This window comes from Dermacentor variabilis, chromosome 5 (genome assembly GCF_050947875.1).
Source record: "Dermacentor variabilis isolate Ectoservices chromosome 5, ASM5094787v1, whole genome shotgun sequence".
In the NCBI taxonomy this organism is placed as follows: Eukaryota; Metazoa; Arthropoda; class Arachnida; order Ixodida; family Ixodidae; genus Dermacentor; species Dermacentor variabilis.
This window is the reverse complement of record NC_134572.1, coordinates 189,745,431-189,763,737: the sequence shown is the minus strand read 5'-3', so window position 1 is coordinate 189,763,737 and position 18,307 is coordinate 189,745,431. Positions and strand designations below refer to the sequence as shown.

The 18,307-nt window shown below is 46.1% G+C and overlaps 1 protein-coding gene across 1 annotated transcript in view; it reads left to right on the top strand.

Moving 5' to 3' along the window:
• LOC142583408 (cell adhesion molecule Dscam1-like) overlaps positions 1 to 18,307 on the top strand; it is a 680,687-nt gene that overhangs the window by 583,456 nt on the left and 78,924 nt on the right. The window contains exon 37 of the mRNA XM_075693861.1: positions 15,197 to 15,312. Coding sequence (XP_075549976.1) covers positions 15,197 to 15,312 — 116 coding nt within the window. The remainder of the gene's footprint in view (positions 1 to 15,196; positions 15,313 to 18,307) is intronic.

The window sequence follows — 18,307 nt, the reverse complement described above, 5'->3', positions numbered from 1 at the left end:
TTGGTTATCGCCGCGATAGATGACATCAGTGGGAATAACCCTTTGGCGCTGACAACATGGCCTAGGAAAGTCAACTCAGTGACGTCAAAAACACATTTATAGTTGATCCTGAGGCCAGCGTCAAAGAGCCGTTTTTAAACAGTGCGCAAATTGACCAAGTGACCCTCTCTGGAGCGTCCGTACACGATTATGTCGTCAATGTAAAACAAGACGCATTTGCATCCTTGGAGGATCATATGCATCATCTTCTGAAACGCTGACTGTGCCGATGCCAGTCCGAAGCACACTCTCTTAAAGCGAAATAGTCCGTCGTGGGTTATAAACGTCGTAAGATCACGACTCTCTGGACTAAGTGGTAACTGATGGTATGCAGAAGCTAAATCTAGCTTGGAGAATCGCTGTGCACCAGCCAAGCTGTTCAAAAGTTCCTCAATTTGTGGCAGGGGAAAAATGTCCACTACTATAGCTTTATTTGGCGCTCGTAGGTCTACGCACATGCGAATCGAGCCATCCTTTTTTCTGGCTACGACAATTGGCGAGACCCACTCTGAAGAATCGACGCGCTCAATGATGTCCTGAGCTTCTAATTTTTGCACTTCTGCCGAGACTTGCTCATGAATGACGAGTGGTAGTCGTCTCAGTTTGCTAGCCAGTGGTTGAACAGATGCGCGAACTCTGACCTTGTGAGAGAAACCTTTGACAGTCCCTAGCTGCTTTTCAAACAAGTGCTCGAACTCGGAACGTAATTCAGGAGGGAGCACAGGAGTTTCTTGCGTCATTAGCAGACACCTGAGAGGTGACCTTTGAATCTTCATATCCAGAGCCGCGATACCATCTAAACCAAGAATTGTTGTTCCTCCCGACACAACGTACAGAAGGACAGAAGTGCATCGGCCATGAAATGAAACTGGAGCAATGAAACATCCTTTTATAGGAATTGCTGACTTAGAATAATCGAGGAGCTGGACGGATGTTGATGTCAGAAGAAATACAGTATCGAAATGGCGTCGGTAAAGTTCTTCGGCTAGGTTTGAAACCGATGATCCAGTGTAAATCAGGAACGACACGGAAATTCCTTCAATTTCCAACACTGCATAAGTTCCCTTCTTACGACTCCAGATGTGACGAACACTTATGTGATCGTCCGTGTCAGCTGTATCTGCGTCACCTTCCGTGACATGCTGAATTTTCTTTTCAGACTTTCGGGAAGACTTGCACACCTTTTCCATATGGCCAGTCGTTCCACATCTGCGACACTTATGAGTCTTAGCTTTGCAGTGAGGGCTCTTCGCCAGATGGTCCAAAGAGCCACAACGATAACATTCTTGCTCTTTCATAACTCGACGACTTTCAGTTGGCGTCTTATAGCACGTGCAGGTGCCGCAGTTCTTTTCTCTCATATTTGACGTGTTTGTGTTTTTAACGTGATGCACTTGTGCTTCATGTCGTGCAAGTTCACTCGCTTCTCTATTCGCCTGATCATGCTGTCTCGCATTGGTAAGGGCCCGAGAAAGCGTAAGAGACTCTTCCAGTAAAAGACGTTCACGCAAGTATTCGCTAGTAGTTTTTTCTATAAGCTGGTCGCGCATCATGTCGTCCGCCAAGTCACCGAAGTTGCAAGCTCCTACGAGACCTCGTAGCGCGGTTACATAATCGAGCGCAGTCTCATCTGGGGCTTGTGCACGTCGACGAAAACGGTGACGCGCTGCGGTAGGCAGCGACGCCTTATATAACACGCAGCAGTCCCGATAGCCTGCCTTCGCTGTATTGAGTTGCGTAGACCACGCGCTTTTTGTCCCGAGCCGTACAAAACAGGCAGAGGCCGCAATGTCCCGGTCACCATTTCGCGCGCGCGCGCCCTCGCTTAGTGTGGCGCACGCGCTGCGCCACGGTGCTGGAATGCGGCAGAAATGTTGGCTCGCGCAGGCTGTACGCTTCCGCCAGGGCGGAACTGCTTGTCTGTCCGTCTTGCTTTCTTCTTGTCTCCTCTCGCACCTCCTGTTACGCCTCTCCATTAAGCACTTTATCGTTCTAAGACAAAATAAAAGAGCGCGTCAGGCCCCAAAGCCCCTCTAGTTCCCAGTTGAGCACCTCCGCGCGCACGTGTATTTGATTTCGCTGGAACGGTTTCCAACCAGCCGGCCAGAAACGGCCCAGTCATTAAAACTGAAGTGGCATTGCGCGAGCGTGCGCAGTGTTAGCTCTCAAATTGTTCGGCGCGCACAGGGCGATAGATTTCATTCAGAGAGAGGGGGGGGAGGGGGAGAAGCCGGGTGCAGTCCGCTCTTTGCTTTCTTTCGCCTATGCCCCCCTGGGAGCCCGTGCTTAATTAATTCTACCATCCATTGGAGCGACTCCGCTGGGCACACTCGGAATTAAATAGAACGCAGAGCGTGGCCGCGGCACGAACCGTCTCGGCCCGAGATAACCAGCAGGCGACTGCCGTGGCCCTTCGCTGCAGCGGCGTGCGCGAGGAGGGGGGCAATAAAGCGCGTCTGTGAAGCTCTGACCGGATTTCTGTCCAAGCGCTTTTGGACGTACAGCACTGTTTGTAGTGCGCGTAGAAATGCATCACGCGTCTTTCGTTTCTGTCGCGCCTCAAAGATTTGCGGCGAGCTCTCTATGCACTCAATGCAATTTAGCGCAGTGTTCAAAAATGGTAGGCTGCCGTTGTTGTGCTTTAGAGCTATTGTGAAGTTGTGTACTTTACCTTGGCATCGCGCTCGTTGAACATGTGTGGCTTTTAGGAAAGTTTATTATTATTATTATTATTATTATTATTATTATTATTATTATTATTATTATTATTATTATTATTATTATTGTTGTTGTTGTTGTTGTTGTATTTGAAAACTCATATACACTTGACAGGAAAGGGAAAATGAGGAGCAGGCTGGCAACTGCCACCGGAGGTGGCACAACGACTGCCTACTCTTCAGAGTGGAGACAGAAATGGAAGATAGGAAGAAGGAGAGGGGAGAGGAAAGAAAAAGCAAGATTAGAAATGTCAAGGAATACAGCATAACACACAGTACAGATCACACGCAGTATATGGCTTGGTAACTCTTTCGCAAGACATGTGCAATAATATGTCATTTCTCTCTATGTACAGAAGGTCGACCGACAAATTTGTCTATGTTTATGAGTTGACGTCGTGGGAACGAAAACTCAATTATGATGTTGATAAGTGCAGTCAAGAAGGACCAGCCCAGCTTGACAAGACCTGGAATTAGGGAAGCACGCATCTACGCTGACTTACATTCCAGTGTACGCTGATCCAGATGAAATAAAGATACCATGAGATATACCGATTTAAAGGAAGAAAGCTGCAATATTTACCGCGTTAACTAACAAGCCTAGAAATACAGATGAGTTACTGTGAATGGTTAGGGCGTAAGACAAAACTGGAACCATCACTTACCAGTTTTATGTTTAGGGCAATGCAGCGAAAGAAGGAATGTGCAACCGAGCAATTACGTAAAAAAAATGTAATACCGTTTACTCGTTGTTATTCAGCAGAAAAAAATGCAAAATTTGGCACAATTGGCCGCACTTACTGGGTCAAGTCGGGACCCTGGACTTCTACTGAAGTACGGGGAACTTCCCGCTAAGTTCGGGACGGTTGGCAACCCTAATCCCCACAACTTCGTCATTAGGCATGTGGTGCTTCACTAATAAAGCTCCCGCGGATATCGTGCTCCCGTCCTCTTTTTTTAGTATTTGAGTACGGGTTGAAGATTAGCTGCGGGAGTGCTGGCCAGCGCCACTGACGGCCTTGGCGGCGCATGTAGAACATCCTTTCAAGCGCACGCGTCACGTAGTGCAGTGAACTTAGAATAAAGCGAGTGGTCAAAGCAGTCCAGTAGCTCAGCATGAAGCAGACAAAGTGTCAAGCCATTTTATACAGTGCCTACATAATGTGCCGTTCGTGCGCTTAGGATTTGTGACAGGGCGCACGTATTCTCCATTGTGTGCAAAGTACTATGTGGACGCTGTGCAATGTCTGGCCGTGCCACTGTTTCAGTGCAGCAAAATATATTTCTTCAAAATTTGCGAGCAGCAGGGAACTTCTTCAAACACCTGCAGACTACCTGGTATAAGGAAAATTAAGAAGAATAGTTCGAATAGAGGCCTTGTGCCCTCTCGCTCGTAGGCCGGACTCCGTACTGATGTGGCAGTGTTAATGTGTTTTGTGCGAAGAGAGCGATGCTCACCGTGAACAGTGGCCGACACTGACTGCCAGAATAATACCGTCTATTGTTAAACCATCATGGTCACCGCCTTCTGACTAACCAGTAGCCAAACAGTAGGTATATCGGGGCCCCGTGCAACTTACTTCGTGTATTTATGCATTTCACACAGTATTACAGTATAATTATTAGCTTGTCGTCAGCCTTTCTGCAAGAGGTCCTACATGCAGCAAACTTCGATAGTAAGTGCCTATTGGACCGTAAGGCAGGCATGTAAACAAAAGTAACCATCGCTATTATGTAACAGGGTAACACAGGCAATGTAAGAATGGCATACTGGAAAAACTGAATTTTTCTTACTATATGCTTCAGCATAAGCTTTACATATAGACAGCTGGCAAGCCAGTTTCTGCCATGGGCTCGTTCTACAGTGTGCTTAAATCCTATACTCCGTTCCATATTTACCAGTCAACGCCGTGGAAGATACGCAATAAGCTCGGCCAGGAAAAGTTATTACTGCGCGCGCTGCGCGTCAACAGCATTCGCTCGCACGAAGCTGCACGTGAGGCTCCTCGCGACGGGTCGCAAATAAAGAACATGAAGGGACAACCAAACGTAAATATGAGCTGAAACTACGCATTAGCAGCCGTATACCACGGCGTGTTTGTTTGTGAGGATTAAAACACGTGTTTCATTCAATACTGACCCTATATACAGAAGAGTTGGCACAGTTGCGGTCAAAAACCATCGAACTACGTAAATCCAAGCGCCAACGAAGCCACTGCAAGACGTGGCTCCCCAGCGTTGACTGGTTGTAAGGAACGGTGTGCGCAGCGCGAGGTAGCTCCATGAGGTGGCGGAATAAATTAGGCGCGGGTGCCCGTTACTTGGAATCGTTGGTCGTGAAAAGTTAGTTTGTGCCGTGCAAAGGGATAAAGGAACACAAGCAACATGGACGGGCGCTCCGTTGTCCCTTTATATACTATTGATAGCTAGTGCACAAACTCAGTTTTCAAAAAAACAAGTCGTCCGTTAGCACGTGAACCAATTCTTTCATTACTGGTGATCTACAGAACAACGGCGCGAGAACAGTTGGCGCTTTCGTCATGAAACTGAGCCCGTGAAAGTAGTGCTCTATGACAGCCAGAACATGACAATGCCAGGCCTCCGAAACCACGTTGCTTCAATCGTAGTCTAGACGGCTTAACTAGCGGGCTGTTAGGCGGGCTTTCACTCTATTCGGAGGGAAAATGACTGTTCGTAAATTGTACCAGGAGTGCTGCGCAGGACGGCTGGAGTGTCTGAAATTAGGGCGGCTCCACAAGCTCTCGCGATACCCTTAGATGAATGAGCTAATGGTATCAAGACAAAAAATTCAGCCGTCGGCATGACTCCAATTTCATTGCCTTATCTACGTTCACTATTTGGTTATCATCACTTGGACGTTACCTATAGGTGGCCGAAAAAGGAGTTACTTGGCCAAACCGTCGATGCATTCTTTCATTTCTTTATCGTTCCACTCAGTGTAAGTAAGTTACTGAAAAATATTTATCCTTTCACGTCTTCGAAAGAAAGGTAACAATTGGCGTGAGAATGTGCCGCATCTGCACTGTTCGTAATCGACGGTGGATGTGCAGATAATGTCCGAAACAGGAGATACGCACGTGAAAGCGCCCAGAATAGGCGTGGCAAACGACTTCGCCGAGTGTGTAGAGACATAGCGCTACAGTAACGGTATTGCGCCGTTGCGTTGTTAAGAGTAAGCGGCGCTCGTGCGTAACATTGCCCAGTCTTCTGTATTTGAACCGAGGAAGTGGTGTGCCCAGGCTGCACGTGTGTTCACATACGTGGCTTTGTCTCGGCATTTTATCGTCTGCTGCTATCCCGTGTTCCGTGCTTTCCTCACTGAATACCTTTGAGCACACTCCGGCCAGCGAAACACTCGGCGCATCCTTCATAGCGCCACGACGGTTGTTTAGGCTTTCTTGCAATACCACCACATGGCAATCGCCATCGCACATACCGCCAAGGCGAGGACTTTGCGGCGACGAGGGCGGCGATATGGGCTTCTTGGTCGCTCATCATTGAAAGGTATCCGTATAGCGCAACAAAACAAGGAAGTATGACCGATACCGGAAGTAAATTTTCGTTGTTGATAGCTAGCGCTTGTCTTCGTCTTCGTTTCTTCTTGCGTCCCTGTTTTGTTGCGCTACACAGATACCTTTCAATAATTTGCTGTCACGCTTGTGTTAGGCGGACGTGTTTTCCCAGGGCTCCATAATGGGGACGAAAACATCAGTTTATTATACATGCCTTGAGCTTGATTGTATATTTTTATTTGCTTATTTTTCAGCCTTCAAATAGTAATTTACTAGTTTTCTATTTCTTTCCTTCTTTTTTCGTGCGTGCGAGTGTGTTTCGTGAATACTTGGTTTTGAATGATAGTCAGAGCATTCTTTCGTGCCACTTGTTTCGACACGTGCAACCGTGGGGGACGCTAAGTCTTTATAGGCTTTAAAGACTAGTTTGGAAGTGGCAAGACCATTAGCTATTAGTGGTTTTAGTGTGTGCGCATTGGTATTAGGAATGTTGCTTTTGTAAGACAGCGAAAGGGTGGCCGCGTATTTGTACACGTGCCAACACGTTTCATACCTTAAGTCTGTGTGGCATTTATTACTTTTAAAACATTGATTATAATTACTTTGTGTCAGTTTAAGGATTTAGGTTCTATGCATATCAGCCTTTCCTAGTAGGCACGTGCTCTGCAAGCTTCGGCGGTTGCACTAGAAAAAGCTAAGTGCAACACATGGCGAGAAAGACGGTAAATCGTGCAGTGAGCTGTGGGTCCTTCTAGGTAGACGAGGGGAAGGAAGTAAATGCAGAGGAAATCAAGTCATTCGGCAGACACTGTGATGTCGATGCTAGACTAAAGAAAGTGGAAGATTTCAAGAAGGAGCTTGTGAAGCAGGTTAAATAGCTCAAACATGAGCTAAATATGGAGCGTGATGCGTGGAAGGCGGAAAAAGAAAGATCTCAAACGGCCTAGGAAAAGCTGAACAAGGCCGCCATCATGAACGAGAATGGCCGGGTAGATGGAACGCCGTCTTCCTATGTGATAGGAAACGTGAACAAAGCACGTGGACTGCGTGCACAGGAGCCCCCTTCGGAGTCTTCAAAAGCCTAGTCTTTGGAAGTTTCTAGTCTCTGTCTGTGTCACTTCACGCTACAATTCAAGATAATGTTACCCTATACCAACTCGCCCCACTTTCTATCCTTTCGCAAGTCAAAATAAACCTCAAATGATGTGGGTGACAAAACTCTGGCAATGAGAGGTTAGGTGGGGAGGGGGAGGGGCTAGAAGCAGAGAGGACTCTCAACTAAATTTTTATTGAAACTATGAACATATATACAGGTGACTGCAAATACCGCAGCATATGAACATGAGAATGTCTAAAGACATCAGTTAAACATATCAAGAGGTAGCGAAGCCAAACAGGGAACGTCAAGCATCCGCTATGGTTGGTTACTGCGGACAAAGAAGGTTTCTTTGTTGTTGTTCCTGAGGAATTGTACACACAAAGAGCTATAACTGCTATTGACAAAAATTTTGTTTCAAAAAAAGACCAACTTAAAAAGAACTAAGAAAACCGCAATTGAATTCCTTGAGCAATTTGGTCTTGAGCGCCTCGCGTCTGGAGAAAGCAATCCAAGGGACTGCACCTCGACATATTGTTTAGCGCTAATACACACAAGCCGGAAGTTCCTTTTCGAGCTATTATTTCTGAAAAAGGAACGTGGCAGTACACTGCCTCAACCTCTTTGTATAATGTGCTATCTTCAGTTTGTCTTGAAGGCCCCTTCTTGATAAGACATTCAGAAGAAATTGTAGTCTTCATAACCGAAAATAATCCAGGTAAATGCTCGGCAATATGTGTTGATGTAAAAGATCTCTGTTATTCGGTTGCGTAAACGGAACTAATGTGTAGTGTTAAAGAAGCAGTGACGCTCTACGATGATGAGTTCCGGTTTACTCAGGACTGTGGGATGCCTTTGGAATCATTTTTAGTGCTTTTCTTGTTTTACCTAGAGAATACGTTTGTAAAATGGGGTAGTTCTATGTATGTACAAAAATCGCGGGTTTGCATTGGTTCGGAAGTCGCGCCAGTTCTGAGTCATATTTATCTAAGTCGCGTCAATAGAAAGCTACAAAACACTCTTAAGGAATCGGTTGTGCATACCTTTCCATACGTAGATGGCTACCTAGTGTTTTGTTCTTGCGATAATGACTCCAAGAAAACTACGGATTTTTAAAAGTATTTAGGGAATGTGTAGAAGTTCTTGGTCCCACGGTTGAGCTTATCCACAACATCAAATTACCGTTTCTAGATCGGTGCTTAACGTTCGAGGAGGAGCACGTCTGTTGGCACTATTCGCCTAGGGCAAAGAAATCACTGCTTTAATTTTCTTCTTGTCATTCCAAGCTTGTTAAACAGGGGATACCATACCAGCAAACAGGGGATTGCATAGGTGCGCGGGGGAGGCTATATAACTGCGTTATAAGAGGTTCGTAGTAGCTTTACACAGTACACCAGTTGGTAATGTGTAGGGATCTATGTGAGGGAACTAATTACAGGCTCACCACTGTGCGAGTGAACGGAATCGTCATAATTGTGTTTTTACGAAAAATGCTAGAATTCAGCCCACAGTAACGAAATAGCTATGAACGCCGCCGAGATCTAATACAGCGGACATGGGAAGAAAATTAGGGCCATTATTCTCGCGAAGTAAAACGCGTGTGGAAGGATCACCGCCTTTCCGAGAAATTCCTATAGAGGCGCTCGAAATGGTAATATGTGGACAAGATTTTAAAGGTGCCACACATTTGCGTACATGTTTTTGAAGCCTGCGGTTTATTTACAAAATTACTGCAAATTTTTGAAAGGAAGAGCTACGCTAGAATTTTGGTTTTGACTGTGGAAGGTCTCACATTCCTGATGTGCGTGTTCTATTTTCTTTTCGTTTTTTTTGTTTTTGTTGCTGCTGCTGCTAATTATGTAGATTACGGGACTGAACTTAAAGGCGACCTCTGCTCACTGAAGGCAATTGGCCAAGAATATTTGCCATGACGTTTTAAGTGATCTTAGTGATTGGTGCTCCTTTATACACCTGTACGACTGCTTCGCACATCGGACGGCGTAGCACAACGGGCACCTTTTTGAGTTATTGTACACTTTAACATTCTTGCAGAACTTGTAAATGTTGTGGTCATGCATTTAGTTGGAGACACTGTATTGTGTTTCATCACGATCAGTTCCATGCGGGGTTTTCATTACCCAAGGCTAACAAGGCGCCGGCGATCACATATGGTGGTAGCATCGCTATATAGTACGAAAAAAATAAACTGCCGGGATTACAAATAGCACCTAGCTGCAACGGCTTTTATGCAGTTCCCATACATTCAACATATATGGAAACTGAATAAAAAAATAAAACCTGCTAATAATGTGGCGCTTCTAACTTTCTTAATTAATAAATCTACTTATCTCCGTTACTTTCTGTAAACCGACACTGTTTTATAATAAATCCTGAGTAAAGTTATGTAGAAATTTCGGCAGACCTATTGAGGTCTTAAGCATCACTGCTGGGGGAGGACATTAAGTAGTGAATAGAAAGAATGAAAAGCCTACGATCTCTCGCTAATTGACAAAGAAAAAACAGTGTATAATTATTCTCCCTTAGTTTTCCTATTCTAGACGTACTGTGCTAAACCTCCAAGCATGGGCAATGAAATATAACTTTGTGACACAGCATCGATCGTTTGCGGGAAGAAGAATGTCAAAGTACAGAAAAAGGAGAGTCACAAGCACAGTGAGGCCTTTCTTTTTTAATACTCACCGCACAGGCACAGGCACGCGCTTGCTTGAAGTAGACACAATGGCCACAGCCGTAGTTAGAACATCTCATCAGCATGCCGCTCGGCTAAATCAATGGCTATTTCCCTCGCCTCTCGGACGAGTTAATTAGTGATGATTTGTACAAGTTTGGAGCCTCGCGGAGCTGCTTTCATTACAGCACGAGAGCCTAGGCATTCAACGCGTTGCCGTCGTCAAGATTATATTCCTTCGGCTGCGAGCTAGTTTAGTGCCACGGAACGTAAGCTTCGTATGCCATCTCTGCTCAGCCCTGGTGATGCTATTGCAAGAACCATGTGTATTCGCACTTAGCGCGGCCTCCATTGCATTTAATGACGGCTTAGATACATCGAAGAGATGGAAGACGAGAAAATGTTCAGCGTGCACCTGCGGAGAAGTGGCATTTCGCCGGCAGTGGGAACCGTCCCTTTACTCCGCGCCCCGCGTAGAGTGGCACGCGCAGCAGCGAATTAATCGCAGTGGACAACGGTGGTTCCGCGGTGGGCGCTGCGCCGAGTCGAGACGCCGGGCGCACGCAAGTTCGACGACGCGTGCGCCCCTTTAATTAGCACCATTAGGCTCGCTCGATTGGAGCCCCGCGCGGGATTGACTTCGGAGGCTGGGGCCACGCATAATGCGTTCGGGAGCATCGCGTGCCCGGCCTGCGCGAGTGCATTACGGCTTCCTACGGCGACCACGCTTGCCGCGCAAATGGACAGCTAATCAGCGAGAGCCGAGGCGAAGGTGAGGACGCGCTCCCGTGGAGCCCTTTCCGTGGCTCACGAATGCGATCGACAGCGCCGGAGCGTTGCTTCTCCGGTTACATCGCCGAGTGCTCGCGCGTCCCATTGCGCGCTGCCTGAGCCGAAGGGTTGAAATCCGGGCCAGTTTGCAGACAGTTGAAGGAAAAACCAGTCACAAAACACAAAGGACAAAAAGGGAGGCTCACACCATAACGACTGGTAGCGTAGCCTGACGTAGCCTGAATCGTTGTGGTGTGAACTTCTTGTCACTTGTGCTTTGTGAGTGGTTCTGCCTTTCCCCGTTATGCTTGGTATATAATCCATAAACAAATGAACGAGAGCACCGACGTTGAGGATTGGAACAAGTGGTATCGAATATACCAAGTCGTCCTTCTGGGCCTCTCTTCGTCCCACCTTTATTCCTTGCGTAATTCGTTCCACTCGTTTCGCGCGATATATTTTTGTCGCGTCGCTTTTCTATCAAATATTTCAGTGCAGCGAACCGCGATTGCGCTGTTTTGTAAACGCACGCTTTTGAAGCTGTCGTCTGCGGACCCCGATAGGGCTCGAGGGTGTACGACAGCGTTCGACGACGACGACGACATGTTGATGGGAACACGAGAGGGCCCCGTGTCGCAGAGAATCTCGTGATAATTCATTCGAAACCACGCATATACCAAACAACGCAGGCCCTCTCCGTAGCGCAAAGACGTTACTGAACTCATTAAATTTTTCAAAGTAAAATGTGTCAGAAAATCCTAAAGTACGACTTATACACAACCTACAGACACGATGGCGTCGAATTGTATTTTCCATATATGAGAAAACATAATTCTGTTACGCGCAAACTCAAAAACAAACCCATTTCCCGGCGTTTCTACCATTGATAGGTTCCTTGCGTGATAGGTTCCTTGCGTGATAGGTTCCTTGCGTTTCTACCTTGATAGGCTCCATGGTTCCTTGCAACACCATCCAGATGACGTTCGCATCCGCGGCCCGCGCAAGAGGCCGCGTTTCTACCAGAAAGCTCGGCCTTTCGTGCGTAAGGCTCGCTGTCAGCGTTTCCCAAACATTACGGTTACACAAGCTTCAGTTGCTGGAAAGTGTGAGACGCAGTCAGGGATCTTTGAATGCTATCGCGTTCCATTCTTAAAGGCGAAGCCTAAGCGTCCTCCAATTTTTTTGCTTGTAACGTCGTTTCTCACGGTGCTAGTACTCAAACATGGCGATCACGATGACGTTAGTGCGCCATATTGACACTTGTACATCTTTCTGCATAACTGACTACGGTGAAATGCGATAGACAGGACAACGGAAGGCGAGACAGAGGTACAAGCGCTGCTAAAGACTTTAAGCGTTTATTAGAAAATTTAGCTGCAGCAGGACAATGCGTGCAGGTGCATTTGGAAATCACAAGGGAATCACTAAACCATATTTCATATCAACTGTTTTCAAGTCATGTCCTCGAAGGGTAATGGCAATCTTCGGTCCCCAAGTATTAAGGTTGCAGCCGGCGGGTTTCCCACATGCGCTGCTTAATCAGCTGCGCAAAAAGCCCGCAGAAGAGGCGCTTATTCGTGGTTGTGCCATGTGTGCATAAATTTGCCGACAACCTAATGAAAATCGCATGGAAGCATGGGGTGGATCTTGGATTTGCTGCGGCATGCAAAATTGGCACTACTGTGCAAACGCGTCACGCGAAGTCAAGTAAGCAATTACTGTACGAAGAAACATGTGTATGAGTAAGCGCTGTGCGCTACTTGTGTCGCGTACAGAATTCGTTTAAGCTGTGCTGCGGTTTACTTTGGACAAACCTGGCCAGTGCCTGAGCGAAAGGCGGCTACAGCCCTTTAGGCGTTCGAAATAATGAGTAGGCTCGAATCTTGCTTTACAGTGGAAAAGTTGCGGTTGCTACCCGCGGTTGAACCATGCGGGAGTTAATGGTTGTGGCAAAACGAATGTACTACAAAAGCATTTGGAACTGGTGTTAATCGAAAATGCTAGATCCTATATGTGCGTTAGTGTGGTTTCAGGATCACTGTTAAGCAGCGAAGGGGATTCATGGGTAGCCACACTTAAGCCGCTTCATTTACATCTATTTTGTCTTTTTAGGCCTCTTGTGCCAGTTGTACGCAATTGACAGCGTATACATGCTTCCCGGTTACCCCGTTTCATGAAGAGATTATGCACGCGTTGTACGTAATGTTTTCTTTATTGCCTTGTTTTGTTCTTTCTTTTTTGTCTGTTCTTTTTATTGCTGGCATCAGTGTGTTTTGGGCGCTTGCACGCATGGTCCTGCTGCAGCGAAAATTTCCAAAAAATGTGCGCAGTTGTTAGTACCGCTTCTGCCATCTCTGTCGCCTTCCTTTGTCCCATCTATCGCGCTTCGCCGTAGTCAAATATGTACCACCAGCTAGCACCAAATTCTGCTCTCCTCAAGTGCATCTTTCTGCTTTTGGCGGGAACCGTATTCTACCGGATTATCAATAGTCTATTTCTCACTCAAGGCAAGACACGCTTGTCATGCTCTCGTGCTATCACGATTCTTGTTTACGCAGCTTCTCGACATGCGAGTGTCCTAAGACAGCGGTCACAATAATTTCTGTACGAAGCATCTATAGGTGCACCAGCTACGAGCTGGACTCTACATCAGCGTCAAGTAAAACACCTCGTAATGTAGGGAGGATCATACCTCTCGTCAAATAAAATGGTAAACAGGGTTTCTTATGACCCGGACTAGTGCTTTCGACGTTGGTCAACTACATGAAACTGGAAATTCGTTGCCGCAGACCTCGTCTCTTGGATGTGAGTTCGCCTGACATACTTGCCATTCCTTGCGATGAACCAGCATGGGTGGTCAGAAGCGCACAAATAAGAGGAGTAAAGCGCTGTGATACAACGTCTGTGTGCTTTGTCGCGCAGCTCTTCTGGCTCTTGGTAGAATGACTTGCACGTCTGTGTCGGTCCCGTTTGCTTTATGAATTCAACAACACATAAATGGTCGAAGCTAGGTTTGTTGCGTCTTTCCGTCTTGACCATTTGGTCTCAAACAAGGCCACCTCCTCTGCACTCACCGTATGAGGGAAAGAAGAAATTTCAGTCCAGACTGCCATAGTTAATATACCTCACGTCCCAGCTCGCAAGTGCGCATTTGGAAGCTGTATGCGTTTAGCACTATGCTATTGGACTTTATTCGCGTTTGGTAACTTGCGCGGAAATGTGTGCGCTACGGTGGCTGTGAAATGGGTTTGCTCTGCGTGCCACAGAAATCGCAGTGTTATGATAGTTAATTCCAAATCCAGTATATTTTTTGACGATTTGCTTAGGGCTTATTGTAGTTGCTAAATTGAAGCAGAAAAATGTTGCCGTCATATTTGCTTAGCAGCAATCCTGAGACTACAATCCCGAAAAATCCACGTTGGCGTTATGGTCCACATTATCGCTAATACCATCTTTCTAGCCGTTCGGGATAACATTAACCAGAACGCCAATGTAGATTTTGGGGTTGAATATCTCGGAAGCGGACGAAATCATGATTCATCGGTGTGGCGCGTTATTAGCAGATTCCGAAGTTTGCGTGTTCGTATCGCGTCGGGGTCACCAATTTTGGAGCACATGATAGAGAGACAACGAGGTGTTATTCCAGTACCAGAGCTCAAATTCAACTGAGCGTTTATTTCTTCAGTTCCCAGCCAATTAAGCCCCCGCGCCGCTCGTGCCATCGCCTGATGTCGTCTTCTTTCCTAGAGCGATCGCATCGATGTCTCTGGCGCTACAGAGTTTTCAATTAGAGCATATGCTCTAAAAAGGACAGCTATCAAGCTCATTTGTGAACGTTTTTATCAACTAAGTTGATATTGCGATTTGTTTGGTAAGTGTATACGTCTGCCTTTTTGAATAATCCATCTGAACAGGACGAATTACACCTATTGTAAATGCAATTTTTAAATCAATCTGGCTTATAAAAGAACAGGCCCGATAGTAAACTGTCGAATTTTCTTGCCTTTGGCAGACAATTCATTCTGTAAAACACCGTTTCATTCAACAACACATGTTTCAGCACATTCAACAGGTCTTCATTCCCGTGTTCTGTCACAAACCTTATCAAGCATGCCTTTGTTGTTGTGTAGGGACACGTAATATTGACGCAGAAAGGAAGGCGAGTGAAGCAAGTAAAGGGTAGCGTAATTGCGAATGCAACCTTTCTTAGAATACAGTTATAGCTCGAAAAAACAACGTGGTTTCGTCGTTCTAACGTAGCAGGGATTATTCGTACTTTCGGCCTTATCGTTTGCGTATAGAAGACACCACTGAACACTGCATTTCCTTTTCTCCTTCTGCCATGATGCAGGTTGTCCAGTGATGAAAGCGACGAGAGTGAGGGCACGGCCTCGACGTTTGGCCACGCGGACGTGGTGCGCGGCAGTTCATCGAACGAATTCTCGGAGACTGATCGTTCCTCTCAAGGTCAGTTCATATTTTTTTTCATTTCACTGCAAGTTGAACACTTGTAAACTCTGCATATGTTACTATTCTTCCGATCATATTTTGGGGGTCTCTACCTTGTAAGTAGTATCAGAAGAATAGCCACTTGACGAACAATTTAAAGCCTCTCGGTAAATAGAAGTTCGAACGTCGTAAATTTATTTGAAGTCACTCAACAAAAACATTTAAAATCGCAAGTTTTAAGGACACCGAGGCGCTTTTTAAAGCTTTCACTCTTTCCATTTATTTCTCAAGGCCTGTGAGATAACAAAGCTGAATTTAGCGGCTTTGCTTTGCCGGACAGCATAGCGTGCCTTATAAACAAGAGCATTCGGTGGCATAGTTTGCGAAGAATGCAGTAGCCAGAGAGTACAGCAATAAAAAATATGCGATTGAACACCGTGCACGTTCCGGTGGACCTTAATAAAGTCTTTCCATCCATCTATCGGTCTGTCGATCCAGTGAACATTGTGCGCCTTGCTTTTATGAAGTACCTAAGCTTTATAAATAGTTATCAGCTGACGATCTAAGTACAGGTTTTATGTCGTACATTCTTGCCTGATTACGTCGAACAGAGGTGCGCTCAGTGGTACTCAGCGACGCTAAATCTCTCGGGCTGGGGTGATGTAGGCAAAGGAAGCTTCGCTTTAAAAGAGTTCATTTATACAGCACAAAACGTAACTCATTCGAATAAGACATTACACTATACAATAAAATGCACACTTAATCCTAACGCAAGTTTTATCGACTCACCTCTACAACGAATATTCTACAACTAAACACAACAATCCACAGCACTGGATCGCTCAAGCGCAGACAATATTCGCGAGCTAGTGTAGCAAAACCTGCCCAGCAAGTAAATTTATATAAAGTGCCAGCCACTGACTTGTGTGTCTTCTAACGCTCCGCGGAGAGGCACGGGCAGGTCTCGCGGGTCAGCTAGCACTTGCTATCCTACACATATGTTTGCGCTCACCCATCTGACCAGTTAAGAATGCACAAATGATATCGCAGAATTCTCGGATACTAACGAGCCTTGGACATACTGCGACATCAAACCCATACTCTCATCGCGAGCTCACACATCACCAAAGAAGCACACCAACGCCGTCGGGTGGCACCTTTCCTCGCAGTGTACATCTTAACAAACGCGAAAAAGAAAGGCGAGAAAAGAGCGAACTCGTTGAAAAGGTGATCTCCAAAGAGCCGCCGCAAGAAAGAATCTATTATATGGACGCGAGCGATAGGGACCATCATGGAACGATATCATCTTGGACTGCCACCATAATCTTGCAGTTGCTTGCGCAAAGAGTATATTTTCCCACTAGAGTAGAGCGGACCCAAAACTGAAAGAATTTGTTCACGCGGTGCGTTATTACAATCCACAACAGCGCTACAGCAATCCATTACCTTGCCACAGCTCAACAACATTTCACTACTTTCAGTAGATGTGCCGACATATCAGGCCCAATGAATCACAATAGGACACGGCGAACACCTGAAACGGTTACTGCACTAAGAACTTCGAAAGCACATGGATCCTATAACATGCTCGAATGTCTCGCCACGAGAAGGCTGACGTGCTCACCTGGGCAGAATTCCCCGAGGCTCCAGATATTCTTTGTGCGCACGTTCATGTACGTCATCGTGAAACATCCTTAGGAAGCTAAGACTGAAAGGTGAAGGCAATCATATGAAGCCAACAAACAATGAAAACAAAGAAAGCATAAAGAAAATTACTTGCTTACAGGATTGGCATTGTTTGCCTACTTAAGACACTTCTAATCCATCCATCCATCCATCCATCCATCCATCCATCCGTCCGTCCGTCCGTCCGTCCGTCCGTCCGTCCGTCCGTCCGTCCGTCCGTCCTCTTTCGCTCACCCGGTGATCAAAGTTTTCTACTATTTCTACTACCAAGGACAACTACGAATATACTAGTGGCGGTGATGCTGTCATAAGTTACATTGTCGCCATTTTAGCGTCGTCATCTGACTTATTTCATTCCGTCGTTGTCCTTCCATTGACGACGTGGCGTCGTCGTCACGTTGTGGTACGATCAACATCATTGAAGAAACGTCATTCAATTGCCATCATGCCAGCGTCATCATACTGCCTTATGCCTTCTATCCACGTCATTCTTTCATTGTATTACATCGTAATCATGCTTTCGTCATTCAGTGATGGTTACGCACCGTTGTCATTGTCGTCATTTCGTCGCTGTTATACCGACGTATTTATGCATTCGTTGTGATACCGTCATCATTACTCCATCGTAGTCCTTTCATCGTCGTCATTGCAGCTTCGGCATACCATTTTCTTTTTACCGTCGTCGGGACGCCATCGTCGTCATCAGATTGTTTTCATGTCATCGTCCTCCAGTATTCTTACGCCGTCGACGTCATGCTGTCGCTGTTATATCATTGTGTCAATCTCAGAACTGTCACCTCATCGTCATGATGTTAACGTTGCCATATCACCTTCGTCACTCCATCGACGTTATTCCTTCTTCGTCATTACATCGTCGTCACTGCGTCGTTGTCACATACTCGTCTCAGGCCGTCAGGGTCGTGAATAACCCTGGCGAGCGGGATTGGCCGGAGACATACCATGTCTCCGGCCATTCCCGGAGACATGGTATGTCGCATATGACCCGAGCAATGGAAATGTCTCAATGACCATACCGAATTCCAAATTTCTTCAGCAATACAGCGTGTCTATAACAGCAACAAAGGCAAAAGTCATCATGAACTGATTTCCGCCGATATTTATTTTCTAATTGAAATATGGGAAGAATAAACTGAAGGGAAATAAAAGTGGATGAAAAACACAGTCTCGAAACAACTGAAGAAGCAAGAACTAGCGGCACCAGTACAGCTTCAAAACACAATTGTAGAAGATGGTGCCGCAGCTTGTCGACGTGTAACTACGACGCCATTTACAGACCAGGAAACCGAAAGCAAGGAGTCCTTGAGCA